The following is a 22455-nucleotide window of genomic DNA, read 5'->3' on the forward strand; positions in this document are numbered from 1 at the left end:
TATTGGCTTTGATACCATTTGTAACAGCTCAAGCCCACCAGTGGAAGCCCAGTGTCCTCGCATGCACACCGCCCCCAATGTCTGACTCTTATACCATTTGTGTCGGATTTGATACCATTTGTAACAGCTCAAGCTCACTAGTGGAAGCCCAATGTCCCTGCATGCACACCACCCCCAATGTCTGACTCTTATACCATTTGTGTCGGCTTTGATACAATTTGTAACAGCTCAAGCTCACCCGTGGAAGCCCAATGTCCTTGCATGCACACCACCCCCAATGTCCGACTGTTATACCATTCGTGTCGGCTTTGATACCATTTGTAACAGCTCAAGTCCACCAGTGGAAGTGGAAGCCCATTGTCCTCGCATGCACATCGCCCCCAATGTCTGACTCTTATACCATTTGTAACAATCAAAGCCCACCAGTGGGGACCCAGTGTCCTTGCAGGCAGCAGGCACATCGACCTGCTATCTGGGTCTAATACCATTCATAATAGCCCGAGCCCACCAATAGCAAATATTGTCCGCTTTGACCCATTACGTATCACAGTCAACCTCACGATTTTAAACGCGTCTAGTAGAGAAGTTTCCACACTTGGTTTCCCTCGTTGTTATGAAAATTACATATTATAATGAAATTTAATAAAATTTAACGTTATTAACATATGTTAATAATGCATTGTGACATGTGAATGTTTCACATGCATGGTAAATGAAGAACCCCACATTATGAACTCTATTTGAGTTATTCAGATTACCGATCCAAATTTCTATATCAAATCAACAAGATTCCAATTCCCATCAAAATATTTGATTATTTAATGTTTTTTTTAACCATATCTTGAAAGTAATTGGTCGGAATTAGGCGTCGATCTATGCATTTAATTTTATAATTCCTCCAATGGGGATCTCAAAACTCCATTTTCATCTTCACCTCAGCAGCTTCCCAAACTTCCATGGCTGTTCTCAAATCGCTCTTTCCATTTGCTTTCTTTAGCCATACAAGCTCACATGACATTCTTGCCATTTGAAGCTTTACTCCATTAATGAAGCTTCAAATTTCACTTCCTTTTCTGTATCTAATCCTCTGCCCTTTTACTCTGTTTCATTAGTCCTCGAAGTTCACTTCACTTGGATCTCAAATCAGAGATCCATGGCGGACGACAACTTGGATCTAAGCAATAGATCTGAACCTGTGCAGATTTTGTGTTCTTACCTTTGATGTTCATTGTTCTTCAGAAGATTAGTCGATTAGAAGCTTAACAATGAGGCCAGTGGAGGATAAAGGCTGCTATAATCACGAGCCAATAAAACCGCACCGAGGTTCACATCATCGCACAGCGTTAGGAAAACCAACGCCATCGAAATGGGACGATGCGCAGAAATGGATTGTAGGATTTTCGAAAGGCGGAGAAAAAAATCAATCGAAAACCGCACCGAGAAACTCGAATGCAGACGATTTGAGGCTTATAGCTTATGTACCACAGAAAGAGCAGGATTACTCGAGCAACGACGAGGAAGAACAACAACAAAATGAGAATCAATTTGAATCAGAGACGAAGAATGTCGATTGTCGCGATTCAATTTTGCGAATCGAGAAACAGATTGAGAATCCAGCGGCGGCTGTTAGGTCAATATGCGTGAGGGATACGGGAACGGAGATGACTCCGATTGCTAGCCAAGAGCCTTCCAGAACGGCGACGCCGATTCGAGGCACGACGGCGTCGGCGACGGCGACGGCGATGGCGCGTAGCCCTATATCGTCTGGATCGTTGACTCCGGCGATGTTCGATCGGGCGAAGCAAGGTACTGAAAGGTTTCAGCCGAGGATTCAGGGCAATGATGTCGGAGTAGAATCGAACGCGATTCAGAGTGGTGAAGAATCAACTGGCGGAAGAGTTAGTGAGGAAAATCGGGACTCTGATCAAGCGAAGAAGATGAACTCGCTAGAAACTAGGGCAATGGCTTGGGACGAAGCGGAACGAGCCAAATACATGGCTAGGTAATCTCTTTGCTTTGCACACATTTCTTTTCGCCCATCAGTTTTTTAGATCGCATTGGAATAAAAATTAAGCTATAAGGGTCACTTTTACTATTTTACCCCTGGTAATTAATCCGGTATATGAAAGCTCCGGTATTCTCTTTTATACCGTGCAACACGGTCATATTACTTACGCTTCTTATATTCTTTCTTTCCTGATATTTTCATTCATCTACTGTGACATGATCATATTTTTCCTATATTTTTTTACGGTATTATCCTCCATCTATGTGACATGATCTTAATTTTTCCTATATCCCTTCCCGGTATTCCCCTCCATCTACTGTGACATGATCATATTTTTCCTATATCCCTTCCCGGTATTCCCCTCTATCCACTGTGACATGATCATATTTTTCCAGTATCCCTTCCCGGTATTCTCCTCCATCCATTGTGACCTGATCATACTTTTCCTATATCCCTTCTCGGTATTCCCCTCTATCCACGGTAACATGATCATATTTTCCCTATATCATTCCCGGTATTCCCCTCCATCTACAAAGACACGACTCATATTTTTCCTATACTCCTTTTCAGTATTTCCCTCCCTCCATTGTGACGTGATCAAATTTTCCCTATATCCCTTCTCGATAATTCTCCTTCACCTCCTGTGACATGGTCATATTTTTTCCTATATCTCTTCCTGATATTTCCCTTCATCCCCTACGACATGATCATATTACTTACTTATTGCTTCCAACAATGAAAACTATCCCCACAGACCAACACAAGTCATTTCAAACATGTTTTTTCCTCGCTTACATGTTTCCTTGGAAAATTCCTAAGATGCCACCCAACATATGATTACTTCAAACAAAACATACGAGTGAGCTATCGAGAAGGAAGGTGCACTCTGTTAGCATAGATAGTAGCTTTTAATTCTTTTAAGTCTTTCTTAATAATTCTAGCCTCATCCTCGCTTTCATTCATATGTAATTTTAGTTCATTCATGTACCTCTCATTTACTCGGGTGTTTCTTTGATATAATTAACATTTTAAAATTTACCACCTTTGTATTTTTCAATTTTATGGATAATAAATCCAATAATCATAGATTTAAGCGGGAAGAAGTGAAGATAGAAGCGTGGGAAAACAAGGAGAAGCGAAAAGCGGAGACGGAGATGAGAAAAATAGAGGTAACTAAGTTCATAACCCATTAGAACGTAGAATAAAAGGTTCGAACCCAATTAAACTCATACGATTTTTGGCTCAGGTGAAAGCGGAGAAAATGAAGAGTCGAGCGCAGGAGAAGATGGCGAAAAAGCTTGCGAGAGCGACGAGAATGGCGGAAGAGAGGCGAGCAAATGCAGAGGCGAAGCTGAACGAGAAAGCCGTAAAGACATGGGAGAAATCTGATTATGTAAAGAGGACTGGCCATTTGCCTTCTTCCTTCTCCTTCAAACTGCCTTCAATCTGCTGGTAGAACTCACCTTGTTCTTTATTTTATATGCTTTTAATTTCTAATTTGTTTTTTTAATTTTTTTTTAATGAATTTTTAAATATTAAATAATAAGAAATTNTTTATATATGTTTATAGCAAACTCTTTATCATATTTTTTAAATTTTAATTATTTATACTCGAATTAGAGTAATTTTTAAGGTTAATTAAGCTTCGTTCGTAGTATTATTACACGACATTACAAACACTATTAACGAAGATGATAACTTAGGTTGAGCAGTATTTATTGTTAGACGAACACGACTCTCCACAATGGTATGATATTGTCCACTTTGAGCATAAGCTCTCACTCTACGGTATGATATTGTCCACTTTGAGCATAAGTTCTCACTCCACAATGTATGATATTGTCCACTTTGCTTTGGTCTTTCTCAAAGGGCCTTTCCCAAAGGGTCTCAATCCAATGGAGTTAGTATTCTCACTTATAAACCCTTCACCCCAAAAGGGGTGATTCCAATCGAGTTAGTAAGCCCAAAGGCCTATTCCTCACTTATAAATCCTCCACCCCTCGAGGTGATTCCAATGGAGTCTATTCCTCGCCTCGTTCCAATGAAGTTAGTATTCCTCCTTTATAAACCCTTTGCTTTGGGCTTTCCCAAAATGCCTCATTCTTAATATTCCTCATTTATAAACACATGATCATTCCCTAAATTAGCCGATGTGGGACTTCCATCATCAACATTTATAACTTTAAATTTTTCTAGAATATCTAAATCCTTATCTTAAAATACTTAAATCATTTTATTCACACATAATTTTATGAATTCTCCCCATTAAATATGGATAAATTATGTTCATTAAATTTAAACTTTAATTTTTTATTTGATTGAAAGAAAATAGGCTAAATTAATATAAAAAAAAATTGCATTTAATTAAAAAATACTTTTCAATAAATTTAAGAATAGATTTGGTAGTATTAAATATATCCTACAACCGGAATAAATTTAGGAAAATGATTTACTTATAAAAAAAGAAATTTTAGGAATAGATTTGGTAGTATTAAATATATCCCTCCGTTCATCATCCCAATCAATATAAAGCAGTGTGAGTCTGTAAATTTACAGAGTTGTGTTCAACCGAAAACTCAGAATTATATAAGATAAAAAAAAAAAAATCCAATAAATATTTTAAGAGGGCTTCTAATTTTTAATTACAAAAATTACAGAAATTCAAGTTGAAAGATGAATAATTTAGAAAAGATCCAAAAATAAATAATACATATTCAATCAACTATTAATTTTTATTTAAAAATTTGGAAATATTGAAAATAGAATCTAATTTAAAACGTCTAATAATAAATAATATATTTTAACAGAGATTTTAAAAATAATAAATTAGTTTAGATATTTTTTAATTATTTAAAATTATTTTTAGGATACTTGTATATACAGTAAAATCAAATTATTTAAGTTAATTATAAATAATTAAATTAATTTTAACTATAGAAAGGGTAAAAATAAAAAATAATTTAAAATTTAAAATAATTCAATTTAGAAAAGAAATAATAATAATAATAATAATAATAATAATAAATGAATAATATAAATAAAATTATGAGAGGCGTCGTATCATCCATGTCCACTACGTGTATACTCAGAATCGCGCACTTTCCTTATTCTTCCGTGTTCGTGGTGGTTTCGTCTCGATTGACTAGGGTTCTTAAACTCGCATCCGGGCCTTTTCTTCCATTGATACTGCTGTTTGTCTGATACAGTTTCCGGATTGGGGTTAAAGCTCGTATTCAATTGCGTTTTAGGGTTGCTATTTAGTTTGCGCAATCGATTTCAAGGGTATATTTCTCAACTTCGAATTGCTCTTCGACTTTTCCGTTTCTACCACGAGATTCGTTGAAAATTTGACGGGTCTTTTGTGGATTTTACTTCGTTTTTTGTTCACTTCGCGATTCTATTCGCGATCTGAATTTTTTGGATTTAGGGTTTCGACTTGTATTTATTTGGCCGATTTCCGAATATTTTTATTGTAATAATTCGGGATTTAGGGTTTTCTTTGGGAATTATTGGGGTAGGGTTTGGGATTTCGATGGCAGCGGGGAGGATGGGGGGTTATCGCGACTATGATATGAAGGACCGAGATTCCGGTTTTGATGTGAGTGCGAAGGAAGAGTATGAACGGGGACGGGGGCGTAACCGTGAAAGCAATAAGAGTCGAGGTTGGGAGGTTAGGGATAGAGTTAGGGTCAGGCCGAAGGAGATCAAGGACAGGGAATTAGGTAATGGTAGTGCACGTTCTTCAAGTAGAAGCGATTCTGGCAGCAGCGGTGGGCCTCATGGAATCAATCAAAGTGTTTTTCTTGTCAGGGCAATGGATAGGGAGCCGGGTGAGTTATCCAGTGAGAGTGGATCTGACGATGCCACCGATTCTGGATTACAATTTAAGAATAGCGAGGCACCAAAGGTGGCGGAGAATGGAATTCGTTCTCCACCTGAGAAGAAGAGGAAGTTCTCACCGATAGTTTGGGACAGAGACGTTAAGGAAGAGACTGTTTCCCTAAGACATAAGGTCGCCAAGGCTGTGACAGATTCATCTCTGCCGCTTCCTAAGGAGCAGCGGCAATCTCCTAATGTGGTATTGGATACTCTTGATGCCGTACCCACTGTCAGAACTATTGATCACGAGTATGTGCAACCTTCTTCACTTGCTGAATCTTCTGTTGCTCTTGGATCAGATGAATTTTCCGCTAGTGGTTCACCAATGATGCCATCTTCTGCTTCAATTAGGAAACCATTGGAGAGTGATCTTGAAGCAGAAAATCTTGGGGATGATGATTATGTCCCCACAAGAAACATTTCATCCTCTAGATGGGCTGCCGGAAATAACTCTCCCGGTGATGAAGGTGAAATTTTAGACAAGGAAATCCCTAAAAGGAGGAAGACAACACCAATTTCCGAGTCCTTGGAGGGCATTCGATTTCAAAGGAAATCATTAACTCCAGAGATTGGGGAGGTAATGAGACATGGCTCTGAAGCAGGGACAAGATCATCTGAATCGACAGAACATGGTGATCGGTCTCGATCATCTAGTGGGAATCATTACCTCGGTAATGATTTTGAGAAGTTCGAAGGCACAGAGCTAGGTGATGAAATTCATAGATCAGATACTAGCAGTAGCCGGTTAGATAATGATTCCGAGGATGAGACAGAATCTCCCGAGGAGGCAGAGCTCAGTGGCCCTCCCCCCCGAAATGTAAATATGCTTCAGGGCTGTAGAAGTGTTGATGAATTTGAAAGATTGAATAAGATTGATGAAGGAACTTACGGTGTTGTATATAGAGCCAGAGACAAAAAGTCAGGGGAAATAGTTGCGTTGAAGAAAGTAAAAATGGAAAAGGAGCGAGAAGGTTTTCCAATGACTTCTTTGAGAGAAATAAACATTCTCCTTTCTTTTCATCACCCTTCAATTGTTGATGTAAAAGAAGTGGTGGTGGGCAGTAGCCTTGATAGCATTTTTATGGTAATGGAATACATGGAGCATGATCTAAAAGCACTCATGGAGACAATGAAGCAGCCATTTAGTCAAAGTGAAGTCAAATGTCTGATGCTACAGTTATTGGAGGGTGTTAAATATCTTCATGATAATTGGGTGCTTCATAGGGACTTAAAAACATCAAATTTACTCTTGAATAATCAGGGAGAGTTGAAGATCTGTGATTTTGGATTAGCTCGACAGTATGGGAGCCCTTTGAAAACATATACGCATATGGTTGTTACTCTTTGGTACAGGTATGTCTTATCCATGTCTATTTCTAATGTCCACTCTCTTATATTATCTTTTATACTATTGGTGGCATTAATTTGCCCGATGATTATGTTGAAGATGCATGCCACGAGTCTAGATGAAAATTTTCTTTTACAGGTAAATAATAAAAATGTTCTATGTTGTTTTAAAATTTCTTTTTTTCATGCATGTTGTCAGGGCACCTGAGCTTCTTTTGGGAACAAGACAGTATTCGACAGCCATTGATATGTGGTCATTGGGTTGTATTATGGCTGAATTATTATCAAAGCAACCACTGTTTAATGGGAAAACAGAAGTTGATCAACTTGACAAGGTAAAATAGTTAACTACATTAGAGTGTTCAAATTTTAGTTGATTGGCGTTTATTAATTGTTATGTTCAATGTTATTGTGTGCATTCTCATGCCCTTACCTTGAACATTGCAGATATTCCGAATGCTAGGCACACCAAATGAAACAATTTGGCCTGGATTTTCCAATCTTCCAGGAGTTCGGGTCAACTTTGTTAAGCACCAGTAAGTATTGTTGATGTCACTGAATCCGAGTATAACAATCACATTTTTTCTTATTTTTTCCCACTGTTTTCCCAGGCTTCCAGCTTTGGGTGATTCTGGTCTGGCTATCTGGCCTCATTTGGTGACCTTCCAGTTAACTTTCATAGCACTTTTTAACTGCTGACATGTTTCTTTCAGGTACAACTTACTGCGTAAGAAATTTCCTGCAACATCATTCACGGGTTCGCCAGTTCTTTCTGATTCAGGATTTGATTTGTTGAACAAACTACTAACTTACGATCCTGAGAAGGTAAATATATGATCAATTCCTTTTGATTTCCTCATCCACTTTCATGATTGCCTACTGATATTTGTTTTCTTACTGCAGAGAATTACAGCTGAGGCTGCTCTTAATCACGAATGGTTCTCAGAAGTTCCTCTTCCAAAGTCTAAAGCATTCATGCCTACTTTTCCTGCTCAGCATGCTCAGGACAGGTATGACAGCTGTTAGACTTATGAGTTTGTGGTTTAACTTCTATTGAAACTTAATATTAACAATAGCATGATACCTGTGTAGGCGTTTCCGGAGAGTAATGAAGAGTCCAGACCCCTTAGAAGAGCAGCGCAGAAAGGAGTTGCAGCAAGGAGAATTGGGAACATCTGGCTTGTTTGGCTGAGAGGGGATCTGGTAATTTGACCGAGGTTGCCCTGAAGTTATTTCTTTAATAACTCTGACTATTGGACCTGATTGAGGTGAGGGAAGAAGGCTGTGAATCTTGTTTGACAGATTACTAGTGCTCTTTTAGCACGGCATTCATGGATATTTGGTTCAAGATATGTATTTTTTTTTTGCTTCTTTGAAGAAGATATATTGCAGCTTGACGTCTATTCTTCTCCTCTGGTCATCATATAGAAAATGCTTCAGTGAGACACGGCTTGCATGGCGAGGTGTGGAACATTGTTGTTTTCTTGCTAAAGTCAGTTTCAGCAGAAACTAATTGTGTAACATATTTTTATTGAAAATTAGGCTATTGGCCATAAATTTCATTTATAATATTAGATCACGATGGATTTACTGCCTACCTGGTTCAATTATAATCTCCTTTTTAATATTTGAATTGTGTTTGCAAGAGATGGTTGGTGGGAAGGGGAGGGCGGTCTTTGCTTCTCGTTGGCGAAGAATATGACAGTAACGGTAGTTTTTCAAAGGTAATTAATTAATTGCAAAATTCTTCAGGATCAGGATCATGTTTTGAAGCTTTTTATATCAGTATCTTGGTTGTGTGCATGTTTTTTGAAAATTCAACTTGAAGTGTTCGTTGTATTTATTACAGTGCTTACCTAATAGTTGGGTCTACCAAATATGCTTTTACTTATAAGCCTGATTTATCTTGTTCCTTTAACCCCATTATTTCAAATTCTCCAAAGTTTTAGATGGAAGTTAATTCACACCTTAGAGGTATATTTTCTTGCAAATGGTTATATCTGGGTTCTATAACTAGGACTGTGGATAGGTTTCTTTACAAGAATTTGTTAGTGGGCACTGACTTTTTATTATGGGTTTCTTCCTTAAAAATGTAATCAGTGTTTGGTTGTTGGTGATTTAAGTGACTACTTCTTTGGGTATAATTTAGTTCCAATCACTGCTGGTGCTGATGGATGCAAATTTCCATATTAAAAGAAGACATCGCGAATTATGTATTATCTGGAGCACCAAGCTTCCCCTTATGTTTCTGTTTCCATAATATTTACCTAAAGTTAGAAGTCGTTATTACTTTACTTGAATTTCTAAACTCATTATTTGCTTTTATTCAAGAAATAGATTTCCTTCTATTTGATCCATATGCGCGTTGGTGTTTGCATGCTGCCACTTGATGTAATTATTATTTCTTTTTTGGTGACATGGGTAGAACGAGCTTCAAATTCTTTTTTTGGCTATTGAAAGAAAGAATAAGTATGCATTAGCTTGTTCAGCAGTTCCATCACTCTTCAAAGTAATGTATAAAATGGATCGACTTTTATCACTTATTATTCTCTTTTAATTGGTGTGAAAGCGTGATTTTTCTGCAAATGTCACTGCAGTATCAAAGCTAGCAGGTTGAGGAGCTTACCTTCATTGCTCTGGAAGTTATGAAGTTATTAACTTAGTTGTTGATTCACCCACTTGAGGTACCATATGACAACTTTGTTTTTGTTTGCATTTTTTCAAGTTCCTAAATCATTTGCTCGACAGCTTTCTTCTTGGAAGTGCTGTTTGGAAACGCTCTATACACCGAAAAGTGTGTTAAGTGTACTATCAAGCTCGGCGGAGATTGAGTGAGAATCTTCTAACCCTTAGCTATTAGTGTCAACCATACTATGCATCTGATCTTCTTTTCAAAATGCATTTTGCGTTCATTCAACCTGATACTTATTTGATGTTTGGTTTTCTTTCTAGTGTGTTTACCGTTGGTTGCTAACCTTCCAGTATTCACAGTGTCGGTTTATGGTTACGACTTCAATGTTATTTTGAAAACCAATGGTGAAATCGTTCTATTGTCTGATGTCATGGGTTGAAAACTGGTTGGTGTAAGAATGAAATAAACCGTCTAGTGATGAGTTTGATCTGATGCTTTAGAATAATAGGTTGATACTGGTTGGTTTATAGTCAATTTGTTTGTTGTCATGCTAGGGAATATCATAGCGTCTTAATCCTTTCGTTTATATCGAATCTTGATTGTTGATGTCATGTTAGGCAGGGAACTTGTTTGGAACAAAATCACTCGGCTAATAAAGTCATGACCCTATTTCCCTTTTTATTATTTGTTGATTTATATACCGCCCGGTCTGACAAGTTATTCATGTCACCTCGCGTCCATTGCCGAGGCGTTTTTTGGTCATGGTTGGATAATTGAATAATTTCTGTAGAACGATCTCAAATCCTTGCGTTCAGCCTGAGAAAAAAACGATTTCTTTCCCGTTTCAGAATAGTTGATTTTCTGAACATTAGATTACGGTATCGTATTTTATTTGCGTCATTTACATCTATCTATCGATTCGGTGGTAAGTTGTTGTATTTGATAAAGTTTATGCTTTGAGTGTTGATGCAAGGTTTTAACGTTCTGCTAAACGCTGCTCTCTTTTCTACGAAGATGTTGAAGGTAGATGATAGACAGGGAGTATATTCATGCATTTTCTCATGATCAAGAAAAAGAAATTATATATTTATAATATTATATTTATGATTTTTGAAATATAAAATAAAAAATCCAACAATTAAGAGCCTTTTAAAATTTGTTCTAATCCCTTTGAGAATAATTGTTAAGATGTTTTGTTGAATATTCTCACATGTTAATAAAAATTTAAATAGTTTAATAAAATAGATTAATTAATGACATTTTATTACTTAAAATAAACTAATTTAATAGAAGTGTTCAAAGGTGCTTTAAAATAAAAAAAATTTAAAGCCTGTTAGTTTAACCTTTTGAAAATGTAAAAATATTTTTGAAACGTCAAACGTATTTTTTGAAATAAAATATTAATATGTATTTTTGAAATAAAATATTAATACGTATTTTTAAAATAAAATATTGATTCGATTCTTTATTCCCCAAAGGGAGTTGTTACGACCCATCATAAAGATAATCAAGATATCCCAAGATAGATTCATGACTAGCGCAAAAGCATCGAGAATCTAGAATTTCTTTCTTAAGGCCGGCTATCCTTCTCTATCCTTCTCTATCCCTTCTCTATCTCACTTCTTTAACTACAAACTCAAAACTACAACTCATTCTCGATCCCTTCTATTTCACTCTCTATCCCTTCTATTTCACTCTCTATCCCTTCTATTTCACTCTCAAGCCAGATTGAATGAAAGAATGCATTTGATTCAAGAATGCATTTGATTCGGCCAAATTGAATGAATTTAGGAATGCATTTGAATCGACCAGATTGAATGAATTTAGGAATGCATTATTCTAGCTATTATATTGTTGCTATAAGGTATTCAATTTAGGAATGCATTTGATTCTAGCTATTATATTGTTGCTATAAGGTATTCAATTGCTAGAGTGGCTAATCTTAGCTTGAACGGAAGTTATTTTTATTAATTTAGCTATCCATAGAATAAATGAGCAATATATTTTGAAACAAAGAATAAAATCATTTATAATCTTATTTATTCGAGTAAATTGATCAGGTAGTTCATACATGGAACAATATGGTATGCCTTTATTCATTTTACTTTTAAACATTGGCATTCCTCCCTATCACATAACTCATATCTTCGCTTATTATATGTATGGTCTCGGTATCAAACATAGTTACAAACTAACAGACACCGAAACGTTAAGGGTAAGCCAATGGCAGGAGCAGAACCAAGTCTAGAAAAGGAAGTAGCTGGTCGAAAGTGGCACGGTCGAGACGGGCGGGCAGGTAAGAACATCGCCGTCTACTATTACGTCGTAGTTTTCGGGATCCACAGTTATGTTTGGAAGGGCATCATTCCATTGCATGTCAAGTTTTGTCAACATCCTTGTGTTCCCCACAGCTTCAACTCTCTTGTTTAGACCATACATGGCCTTAACTCCCGCGTTAAGACTCGCCTGTACCACACAAAGCAAACCACTTCAGGTTAAGAGTAAATCACAGCAGCTGAAGAAGAAACTGATAGAGATTTAAACGGTCAATGCCTTGCTGACAAAGGCAATTGAGTTCCCACTTCCTGCCTTCCCAATTGATCCATACATTGGCCTCATCAGTATCTACAAAGTAAAATGAGTTGGTTACGAAATCCGAGTATTTCTCGACAACCGTATGCTATCGCGTCATGTTAGTTTATTGTGTTGTCTCGTGAGAATAGTAGAAGTTCTTCGTTCAAACCCAATGTTGAGTTCTCTTGCTATCATGTTTTCATTCTGTCACACGATCCGAACGTCGTGCCGATAGAGGTAATAGAAATTTACCGGTTCGGGTGTAGGAATGCTTGCATTTGGATCGCCCATGTTCGCCCAAGCAATTGTACCACCTTTAATCACCTTCTCTGGTTTTGCCCCAAAAAAGGATGGCTTCCACAGGACAAGATCAGCCAACTTACCTACCTGTAGGATGGACAGGACAAATTATAAGATCATTGATGCAAAAAAGCAACCAAAGTAACAAACTAGTTTTAATCGAAATGACCTTCAAAGTTTCGAGTAAATTCATATTAACGGTATCTCTAGCTCATCGAGTAATATCTAATGAACTCGAGAATCAAAATTACAGTACCTCCACTGAACCAATATATTGAGAAAACCCGTTTGCTATGGCTGGATTTATTGTATATTTCGAGACGTATCGCTTGATCCGAAGGTTGTCGTTGTCCGGTTTCTTGGAATCAAGCGGTCCTCTTTGCAGCTTCATTTTGTGCGCAGTTTGCCATGTTCTACAAATCACCTGACCAAACCAAATTGTGAATCAAAGTGCTTACATGAAAAACAAAACGACAGATCTGATGATATGAAATGGAAGTAAAATGCAGTAAGAAGAGAACCTCTCCTATGCGGCCCATAGCCTGTGAATCAGAAGATATGATACTGATTGCTCCCATATCATGCAAAATATCCTCTGCAGCAATTGTTTCCTCTCTTATCCTTGATTCAGCAAAAGCTAAATCTTCTTTAATGTTGCGATCCAGATGATGGCACACCATCTGTATGAAATAAAACGCCCAAGTCGAAACCGCACTGGGAAACTCGGATGAGTTATGAATTGGGAACTAATTTCATTTATATTTTATGTACCAGCATGTCAAGATGTTCATCTATAGTATTGCTCGTGAAGGGTCGTGTTGGATTAGTTGACGACGGTAGTACATTTTTCACACTACACACTCTAATGATATCGGGAGCATGTCCACCTCCAGCTCCTTCACTGCCCAAACAATTCAAGGTCAAAACGTTACATGGGACAAGATTCACATATCGCCTTAAGACACGCAAATGCAAGCTACAACATATACGGTTGCCTAGTCAGGGCCTAAAATCAGGCCGAAAGATGTAGTCAATGGTCGGAATTGTGCGGGACTCTATATCACGGGAGAGGATGGAAGAGAGACAAATGGAATAACTATCTTTGGGACCCTACCCAACGTATCTGAACCAATGCCTCCAAACTTCCAGAAGATCAGGCCAAAAGGCGTAGTCGATGGTCGAAATTGTGCGGGACGCTATTATCATGGAAAAGGGTGGAAGAGAGATAGATGGGGCAACTCTATATCACGGGAAAGGGTGGAAGAGAGACAGATGGAATAACTACCTTTGGGACCTTACCCAAGCTATCTTGAACAACGCCCCAAACTTCCAAAAGCTCAGGTCGAAAGGCGTAGTCGATGGTCGAAATTGTGCAAGACTCTATATCACGGAAAAGGGTGGAAGAGAGATAGATGAAGCAACTACGTTTCGGGCCCTACCCGACCTATCTCGACCACATAATGTGCCAACGATCAGAGTAAGACAAAGCTCTTACCTATGGTATGTGTGTATAGTTCTTCCTTTAAAAGCTGCAATGGTATCTTCCACAAATCCAGACTCATTCAAGGTGTCAGTATGAATGTTCACCTAACAAAAGCAAAAGGGCAACAAGAAAACTTCAATAACAATGCTCAAAAGCTTCAAACTGATATAGAAAAATTTCACAAGACTGAAAGAGAAGTGCCTGGATGTCATATTCTTCTGCCACAGCTAAACAATTGTCAATAGCAGCAGGAGTACATCCCCAATCTTCATGTAGCTTCACTCCCATCGCACCCGCCCTTATAATTTCATGTATCTCATCTGGCATCGAACTGTTCCCCTGAATCAAACAAAAACGTGTGTTAGAAATCACGGATCTCCATAATGATATGATATTGTCCAATTTGAGCATGAGCACTCGTGGCTTTGCTTTGGACCCAAAAATGCCTCATACCAATAGAAATGTATTCCCTACTTATAAACACACGATCTTTCGGTGAGATTTCCTCTCAACAATCCTCAACAATTCACCTCCCCTGAGGTCTATATAACCCTCGAACAACTTTCCCTTAATCGAGGCTCGACTCCTTTCTCTAGGGCCCTCGAACAAAGTACACTATTTGTTCGACACATGAGTCACTCTTGACTACACTTCCGAAGCTAGCCTCCCCTGAGGTCTATATAGCCCTCGAACAACTTTCCCTTAATCGAGGCTCGACTCCTTTCTCTAGTGCCCTCGAACAAAGTACACTATTTGTTCGACACATGAGTCACTTTTGACTACACTTTCAAAGCTAGTAATTTCTTTGTTCGACATTTGAGAATTCTATTGACATTTCTAAATTAAGGGCATGACTCTCATACCATGTTAGGAACCACGAGCTTCCATAATGGTATGATATTGTCCACTTTGAGCATAACCTCTCGTGGCTTTACTTTTGGTTTTCTCAAAAGACCTCATAACTTTTGGTCTTTTGGTTTTCTCAAAAGACCTCATAACTTTTGGTTTTCTCAAAAGACCTCATACCAATGAAGATGTATTCCTTACTTATAAATTCATGAACATTCCCTAAATTAGTCAATGTGGGACTCCCTCCCAACAATCCTCAACAATGTGTTCGTATTAAAATCTAGACCAATATAAACCCCCAAAGAGGTGAAACGGGCAACGCCAGAAGGACCGTTTCGGAGGGGCAAGCAGACCAGAAAAGGAAAACAGACATACTTTTCCTGTAAAGCCAAAGTTCAGGGGAAGTTCATCAGTGGATTGCAGCATCATCTTCATCTGCACTGGGGATGGTGTGCAAGTAGTAGCACAACTTCCTTCAGCAGGCCCCGTTCCACCTCCGACCAGTGTCGTGATGCCTAGTTAAACGTCAAATTCACGTGCAAAAAACTCAAATTAAACTTCAATGTATGCCTCCGACACCGACACCAACACTGACACCGATTGATCTCATACATATACGCAATTAATTCAGCTCACCGCTCGATATCGCTTCGTGTACCATTTGAGGGCATATGTAGTGCACATGACAATCTATAGCTCCTGCAGTAACCAGCAAGCCTTCTCCAGCTATAACCTCAGTATTGAGCTGATAACATTGAAACGAAAGGAATCATTAGAACAAAAACAGCTCAAAAATCAAGGTGAGTTGAGAGATTTTTACCCCAATGATCATGTTAGGACGAACTCCATCCATGACATCAGGATTGCCAGATTTTCCAATGGAAATGAAGCCATCTTTGATACCAATATCTGCCTTGAAAATTCCAGTATAATCAATGATCACTGCATTGGTTATTACAGTATCAAGAGATGAAGCCGGTGGATGCCCACATGATTGGCCCATTCCGTCTCTAATAACCTTTCCACCGCCAAATACACATTCATCTCCATAAAGGGAGAAATCGTGTTCGATTTCAGCATATAAATCTGTGTCACCGAGTCGAACTTTGTCACCGGTAGTAGGACCATACCGGTTCGCATAATCCTCATGAGAAACTCTCGTCGTGAATACATCGTCCTTGTCTCCAGTGACACCTACTCTGCAAAATGATTTCTTAAAAAGGCTTCGATGTGTCTGGATATATAAGGGGGAGTATGAACTATATAACTGTTAGGAATCACGACTCTTTGTAATGATAATGATATTATCCACTTTGAATGATAATGATACTATTCACTTTGAACGATAATGATACTATTCATTCTGAACATAAGCTCTCGTGGCTTTGCTTTTAGTTTTCCCAAAAGGCTTCATACCAATGCATATGTAGGACTCCTCTCTCGACAATCCTCCCCTTGAACAAAATACACCATAGTGCCTCCCCTGAGGCCTATAGAGCCCTTAAACAGCCTCTCCTTAATCGAGGCTCGACTCCTTCTCTGGCGCCATCGAACAAAGTACACCCTTTTTTCGATACTTGAGTCACTTTTGACATCTTCGAGGCTCACAATTTCTTTGTTCGACATTTTTGACATAGCTAAGTTAAGGGCATGACTCTGATACCATGTTACAAACTACGAACCTCCACAATGGTATGATATTGTCCACTTTAAGTATAAGCTCTCATGACTTTGCTTTTGGTTTCCCCAAAAAGCTTCATACCAATGAAGATACCAATAAAAAAGATGTATTCCGTACTTATAAACCCATGATCAACCCCTTACTTAATCGATGTAGGACTCCTCTCCTGGCAATTCTCAAAATCCTCTCTCTCTACGAACAAAGAGAACCATAAAGCCTCCCCTGAGGCCTATAGAGCCCTCGAATAGCCTCCCCTTTAATCCCTTTAATCAAGGCTCGACTCTTTCTCTAAAGCCCTCAAACAAAGTACACCATTTGTTCGACACTTGAATCGCTTTTGACTACATCTTCGAGACTCAAAACTTCTTTGTTTTGACAGGGTATAACTCTGATAGCATGTTAGAAACCACCGCTCTCCAAAATGGTATGATATTGTTCGCTTTGAACGTAAACTCTCATAGCTTTACTTTTAGTTTCCCCAAAATGCCTCGTACCAATGGAGATGTATTCCTTACTTATAAACCCATGATCTAACTCTTTAATTATAAATAGAGACTCCTCTCCCAACCATCAACCATCGTAACAAATGAAAAAACAATAGTCAATACAAACTTGCAGATTAGATAGATTAGATAGTGTATACCTCGCATCTTTTTCTTCCAAATCTCCAAATCCTCTTGAATGCACAGCTTCCATCACTTCTTTCAACTTGGAATCATCCACTGGACCATCAGCAATGCCATTTCCCCCTCTGATAACTTGGTTACCACCAATAGCTACAAGAGTGGCAGATTTCTGCTCCCCTGGCTAATAGGATAAAGAAAAGTTCATAACAATATCGGTTTTGTAACAAGAATCAAGAACAAGAAGCCCCAATAAGATTAAAAATTTGAACCTCGAATCGTGTTGCTGATCCTGCTAATATGTTGAGGCGCATGCCATAAGCTTTAGATCGATCGAATACCAAGGAAGGATTTGTCTCAATAAAGTGATAATGGCTGCCAACCTAAGATGAAATCATCAAATTGATTACATTAAGATTCAACAGATAGCTTCAACTCAAGACTAGAAAAATGGGATATCTGCTCCAATATATCATCAGGTATACATGGTGCTCAGCAGCTGATTAGTTGCATGAGTTTATGATATCATTTGGTTTAAGTTTGAAAAAATAAGAACATATAAAGCACCTGAATTGGTCTGTCTCCCTTATTGTTTATCTTGAGTATTACAGCTTTCCGCCCAACATTGATTGCAATCTCACCATCAACACAGATAATCTCGCCAGGCACTGTGCTACTTTCCAACGAAGGGAACTTGTCTAACGAAGGAACTGTAAAATAATTCTTTTTCATCAAAGAAAAATGCAACAAAAGTACAAGGAATGCTATCCAGAATTATATCCAAAAAAAAACATTATAGAACATTAGAAAGTTCACTAAGAGAATTTGAACCTTTTGGTGACAATGGCACCCGAAACGATATCAGTAAGGGTACTCCTAGAGACTCTTAAACTACAAGCTAAGGCGCAACAGCTTTTCCACTGTTGTTGCTTGGAGCTTGCAGACTTGAACAATCTATCGTGATTCTTTTTTACCAAGATCAGCTAGCCTAGTCTTCCGTCTTCCTTTGAATTGGTCAAAAAGCATCTTGACTAACAAAATTTCTTTTGCTACGACCGAATTAGAATCCTTTTTTCCGACTAGGTTTGGAGACGAGAAAGGCCGCTCTAATTCTCAAATCTGAGGGGACAAAAACCCACACCTAGAGGTGTGTCAAACAGTCTTTTTCGTCCAGACCCTAACAATGAATTAATGAAAATCCTAAATATGAGGTATATAAACACTCTTCTCCTGGCCCTGAGGAATCATCCTAAGCTAATTTAGAGAAATGATCTTAATTTAGAGAAATGATCTTTATAATACAGGAATCATTATAATTCATAAGCTCTAATTTAGGGACTAATTTAGGCTAATTTGGGAGGTAATTTAGAGAATTATTATGGGTTTATAATTTAGGGAACTAATTTAGGGAACCATTACTTATAATCCCTAGGCTAATTTAGGGAATGATTATGAATTTATAATCCAGAAATACTATCTATCTCCATTGGTACGAGGCCTCTATCTCTATTGGTACGAGGCCTTTTGCGAAAGGCTAAAGCAAAAGCACGAAAGCTTATGCTTAAAGTGTACAATATCATAGCATTGTAGATAGTCGTATTCATGGTAAGTTAGACAAAGTTTTATTCACTTCTTCATCAGAATTATAAATCTTTCCTCTACGCAGTTTTTCTTGTCATGGTAAGTTAGACAAAGTTTTATTCACTTCTTCATCAGAATTATAAATCTTTCCTCTACGCAATTTTTCTTGTCTTTGAAAATCACATTCTTACCCTCCAAACAAGTTTTACTGTTGTTATCACGAATGTAAGATGCGTTCTCCTCTCCAGAACTAGCAAACAAGTGTGTTAGAATAATTCGAGAAAGACATTGGACTTTTTAATAATTAAAAAAATTAAAATGAGTTAATATATCTTATTGAGTTCTTTTATGGGATCCAAAATGGTTTTTTAAAATTTTAATAAATGAAAAGTGCTTCAAAAAATTGGATTCCTTTTAAAAAGAATTAAAAGAATTAAAAGAAAAACTGATAGATGGGTTAACTAAAATTAATTTTAATGTGATACTTAAAAACTCTCAAAATATATATCAGAAAGTTATATATATAATAAATCGAATTATCTTTTTTGATATAATGTAACTTTTGAGTTGGTTTGAAATAGATTAAAATTTGACGGGTTTGTTTGGATGATGAGTTTTTTTCTAAAATTAGTTCGAACAAAAGCACACACAAAATGTTAATTTTAGAAATTATTTGTTATTTTAATTTTATTGGGTTCTACAATAATTTTTTCTATTTTCCTTTTTTTCTTAATTTGTTCATAGGATTGCAACAAAATCACCAGGTTGAAAAAAATAATCAGTCCTATGGTTTTATTCTACTAACTCTTACATCTAAAAAGAATTAAAGCCTTTGAAATGTAATTTTTCAAAATAATATTTTACATTTCAAAATAATATTGAAATTGAGTAGTAACTATTAATTCAATTTGAAAATAAATAAATAATTATTTTTTTAACTTTTATTATAAATAAAACTTATAATAAATAATCGTGCAAGCAATCTGACCCAACCTAAACTGTTAAAAATTAGAAAAAAAAGAAAAAAAAAAGTTTAAGATGAAACCCCCACCCCCCCAAACACATTGAACCCACCACTCGAACAGATTTAACTCGATTTATAGATATCAAGTTGAGTTAGATTAGCCATTTTGGGTTAGGGTGTATTAATTTACTGAAACCGAATAGATTTGATTAGAGTTTTGTAGCCATTTTGGGTTAGGTTGTATTAATTTACTACAACCGAATAGATTTGATTCGAGTTTTGAGTTCATCGTCGAGTGGACCCAAATCAAATAAAATCTAATAAAATATATTAAGATATACTTTGTATTAATGGGTCTCCTAGAGTGATAATTTGGCCCAGTAATCTTCCATAAATTTCTAAAAAAACACCTCAATATTTATACCATTTTTAAATAATGAATCTATCATAGACCATAAACCATATTCTTAGAATTAAGATCAAAATTGTTTAGCTCGATCTACGTATACCCCAAACTTTGGGCACTAAGTAGGTCTGTAGGTCTGCATGGGGATGTTTGATTGAAATCTTTTGGAACGCAGAAAATAGCATAAATGAAATAGAAAACTGTTAAGAGTATAAATCATAGTGAGGGAGAAATCTACCTGGAAGAAAAGTGCCCTGCAACGCTAGCTCCACAGATTCCCATCCTCTGAATCAATGGGATTATGAACAGTGATTAACTTAGTCCCATCGGGAAAAGTTCCTTCAACCTGTAACATGAACACAAATCAACTCAAAATCAACTCAAATCTCAGAACATTCTTGCCGAGTATCGGCAATCAACACCTTGAATCAATCGAAAAACTTCAAATCAACACCTGAGCGTAATCCAAAAGATGCGGAACACCAGGAAGAACTAATCTCCTGTTTTCAGGATCAAATCTCATCACACCAGAAATCAAGACGAATAACGAATCAAAAAGATTTTCAACAAACCTTCCTAACAGTGTTTTCCCCAAATCCATCAGATCCGCCACGCTCTTCTCGCCATTACGAACAAACTCCAAAATCTATTACAAACGCGATGAATCCTTCAAATACGATGAGAATAAGCAAGAAATGAAGTTCGATTAACAAACCTGTGCGGAAATTAGTGCTACAGCTTCAGCGTAATTCAATCTCACGCCACGAGCAAGACGCTTCTGCGCTAGAAATCCCGCATTATGTAGACCTAGCTGTTCCACTTCTCTCGGACTCAATTTCATGATGTTCTTCGTCACTACAACAAGATTGAACAAAATAAAATCCTTAGCAGAAATCTGGAGAGGATCAACAAAATTATTGCGATTTCAAACCCTACATTGATCGATTAGCGCGGGAAAATTGAATCAACCTACCGCTGCGTCAAGGATTATGAACGATTTGTTTGTTTTATACTTATTTTCGAGTACGTATTTTCTTTTTAAAAATGACACGTGTATTACACGTGGACTGCATTGTCAGCAGAGGAAAAGCACGTAATCATTCTTGTCATTAGTTTTTGTAATTAAATTATTAATCAAACTCTTAAAAGACAAATTAAAATATATTTAATATTTTGGATTGTTTTTAAACGGCGGTAGTATAGAGATCATGTGCACCGTACACGTGTCACTACTGCCCATTGCATGCGAAGGGATGATGACGTGGAAATTAGATGCGTTTTGTAGGATTCGCGTTCCACACAATTTGACACGTCGACATTTATTTAATGTTATATGTTTTTTTCAAGTTTATGAATCAAAGGAAAATAATTAAAATAATTCATAGTATAGTATTATTTAATTTCTACATTTTCTTTCGTTCATTTAGTTTCAAAAATAATAGTTAGCCTCAAATAATTAAAATAATAAAATAAATAAGTAAGAGATATCTATTTCTTATGTAAAATCGAATCGATAACAAAGAAACAGAGATGAAAAAGAAATCTCATCTTTATTTATATTATATTTTTGTTTATGAAATATTATTGAATTTACTAAAATATTTTATCGGTTTAGAAAATGAAAATTATCCACTAAATTTTTTAAAATTAATATAGGACCACACACAAAAAAACTCGATTCCGTAAATTTTTCGTGAACAATTCTACAATTCCACCTCAATCCGCACAAAAATAAATAAGAAATTTTGCATAAATGAAGATTAAATAGGCGAATTATCCGCACAAAAATAAATAAGAAATTTTGCATAAATGAAGATTAAATAGGCGAATTGTGTGAGTCTGTAATCGGTGCAATCGACTAGACGTATTGTGTCAATTCTTTTGAGTAATATATCTGGAAATATACACGGATTCCATAATAACACCATTTCGAACACAACGAGTACATTCCAAAATAACTGTTACTCGAGCATCTTTACCCTTGGCCATGAACCTCCCTTGTATTTTTGATTCACACAACTCTTCTATTTTCCGATATACATGCCCAAGTACTTATTATTTCTTGAGTTGTAATTGCTATCTTATTAGGTTCATCCATTATAGCGGTTCGTAATCTACAAACAATCAG

The 22455-nt window shown here is 36.9% G+C and overlaps 3 protein-coding genes across 9 annotated transcripts; 2 read left to right on the forward strand and 1 right to left on the reverse strand.

Moving 5' to 3' along the window:
- The first annotated feature begins 756 nt into the window (after window positions 1–756).
- On the forward strand, window positions 757–3521 carry LOC111801674 (uncharacterized protein At3g61260-like). The gene is made up of 3 exons (XM_023685763.1): window positions 757–2002; window positions 3096–3177; window positions 3255–3521. Exons 1-3 carry the CDS (start codon window positions 1266–1268, stop codon window positions 3462–3464), a joined length of 1029 nt encoding a protein of 342 aa, XP_023541531.1. The 5' UTR covers window positions 757–1265; the 3' UTR covers window positions 3465–3521.
- Window positions 3522–5077: 1556 nt separating this feature from the next.
- Window positions 5078–10547, forward strand: LOC111801675 (cyclin-dependent kinase G-2-like). 7 transcript variants are annotated; one of them, XM_023685769.1, is made up of 10 exons: window positions 5078–7240; window positions 7434–7569; window positions 7682–7770; window positions 7948–8059; window positions 8138–8244; window positions 8327–8502; window positions 8616–8697; window positions 8881–8958; window positions 9832–9918; window positions 9983–10547. In XM_023685769.1, exons 1-6 carry the CDS (start codon window positions 5541–5543, stop codon window positions 8424–8426), a joined length of 2244 nt encoding a protein of 747 aa, XP_023541537.1. In that variant the 5' UTR covers window positions 5078–5540; the 3' UTR covers window positions 8427–8502; window positions 8616–8697; window positions 8881–8958; window positions 9832–9918; window positions 9983–10547. The 7 variants fall into 7 exon arrangements, with proteins under 7 accessions (XP_023541537.1, XP_023541538.1, XP_023541533.1 ...); XM_023685770.1 differs by adding an exon at window positions 7846–7868 and having other exon boundaries at window positions 8327–8958; XM_023685765.1 differs by adding an exon at window positions 9660–9743 and having other exon boundaries at window positions 8327–8958.
- A 1387-nt stretch (window positions 10548–11934) lies between these two features.
- LOC111801677 (urease-like) lies at window positions 11935–21309 on the reverse strand. Its single transcript, XM_023685772.1, is given in 20 exon segments — window positions 11935–12332; window positions 12420–12491; window positions 12693–12827; window positions 12997–13164; window positions 13262–13420; window positions 13512–13641; window positions 14236–14327; window positions 14425–14562; window positions 15448–15587; window positions 15709–15817; window positions 15893–16271; window positions 17397–17560; window positions 17649–17759; window positions 17944–18086; window positions 20566–20596; window positions 20599–20673; window positions 20782–20827; window positions 20900–20973; window positions 21043–21182; window positions 21264–21309. Coding segments are annotated over 19 exon segments (2514 nt in total). The 5' UTR covers window positions 21169–21182; window positions 21264–21309; the 3' UTR covers window positions 11935–12110.
- Window positions 21310–22455: the final 1146 nt, after the last annotated feature.

Source organism: Cucurbita pepo, chromosome LG09 (assembly GCF_002806865.2).
Source record: "Cucurbita pepo subsp. pepo cultivar mu-cu-16 chromosome LG09, ASM280686v2, whole genome shotgun sequence".
NCBI lineage: Eukaryota > Viridiplantae > Streptophyta > Magnoliopsida > Cucurbitales > Cucurbitaceae > Cucurbita > Cucurbita pepo.

What these genes read in the sequence shown, in the direction of transcription:
- LOC111801674 (XM_023685763.1), top strand. Translation starts at nt 1,266, where the DNA reads ATGAGGCCAGTGGAGGATAAAGGCTGCTATAATCACGAGCCAATAAAA. An exon ending in CGAGCCAAATACATGGCTAG is followed by an intron (nt 2,003 to 3,095) that starts GTAATCTCTTTG and finishes CAATAATCATAG; the next exon opens with ATTTAAGCGGGAAGAAGTGA. An exon ending in CGGAGATGAGAAAAATAGAG is followed by an intron (nt 3,178 to 3,254) that starts GTAACTAAGTTC and finishes TTTTTGGCTCAG; the next exon opens with GTGAAAGCGGAGAAAATGAA.
- LOC111801675 (XM_023685765.1), top strand. Translation starts at nt 5,541, where the DNA reads ATGGCAGCGGGGAGGATGGGGGGTTATCGCGACTATGATATGAAGGAC. An exon ending in GTTGTTACTCTTTGGTACAG is followed by an intron (nt 7,241 to 7,433) that starts GTATGTCTTATC and finishes GCATGTTGTCAG; the next exon opens with GGCACCTGAGCTTCTTTTGG. An exon ending in TAACTTACGATCCTGAGAAG is followed by an intron (nt 8,060 to 8,137) that starts GTAAATATATGA and finishes TTCTTACTGCAG; the next exon opens with AGAATTACAGCTGAGGCTGC.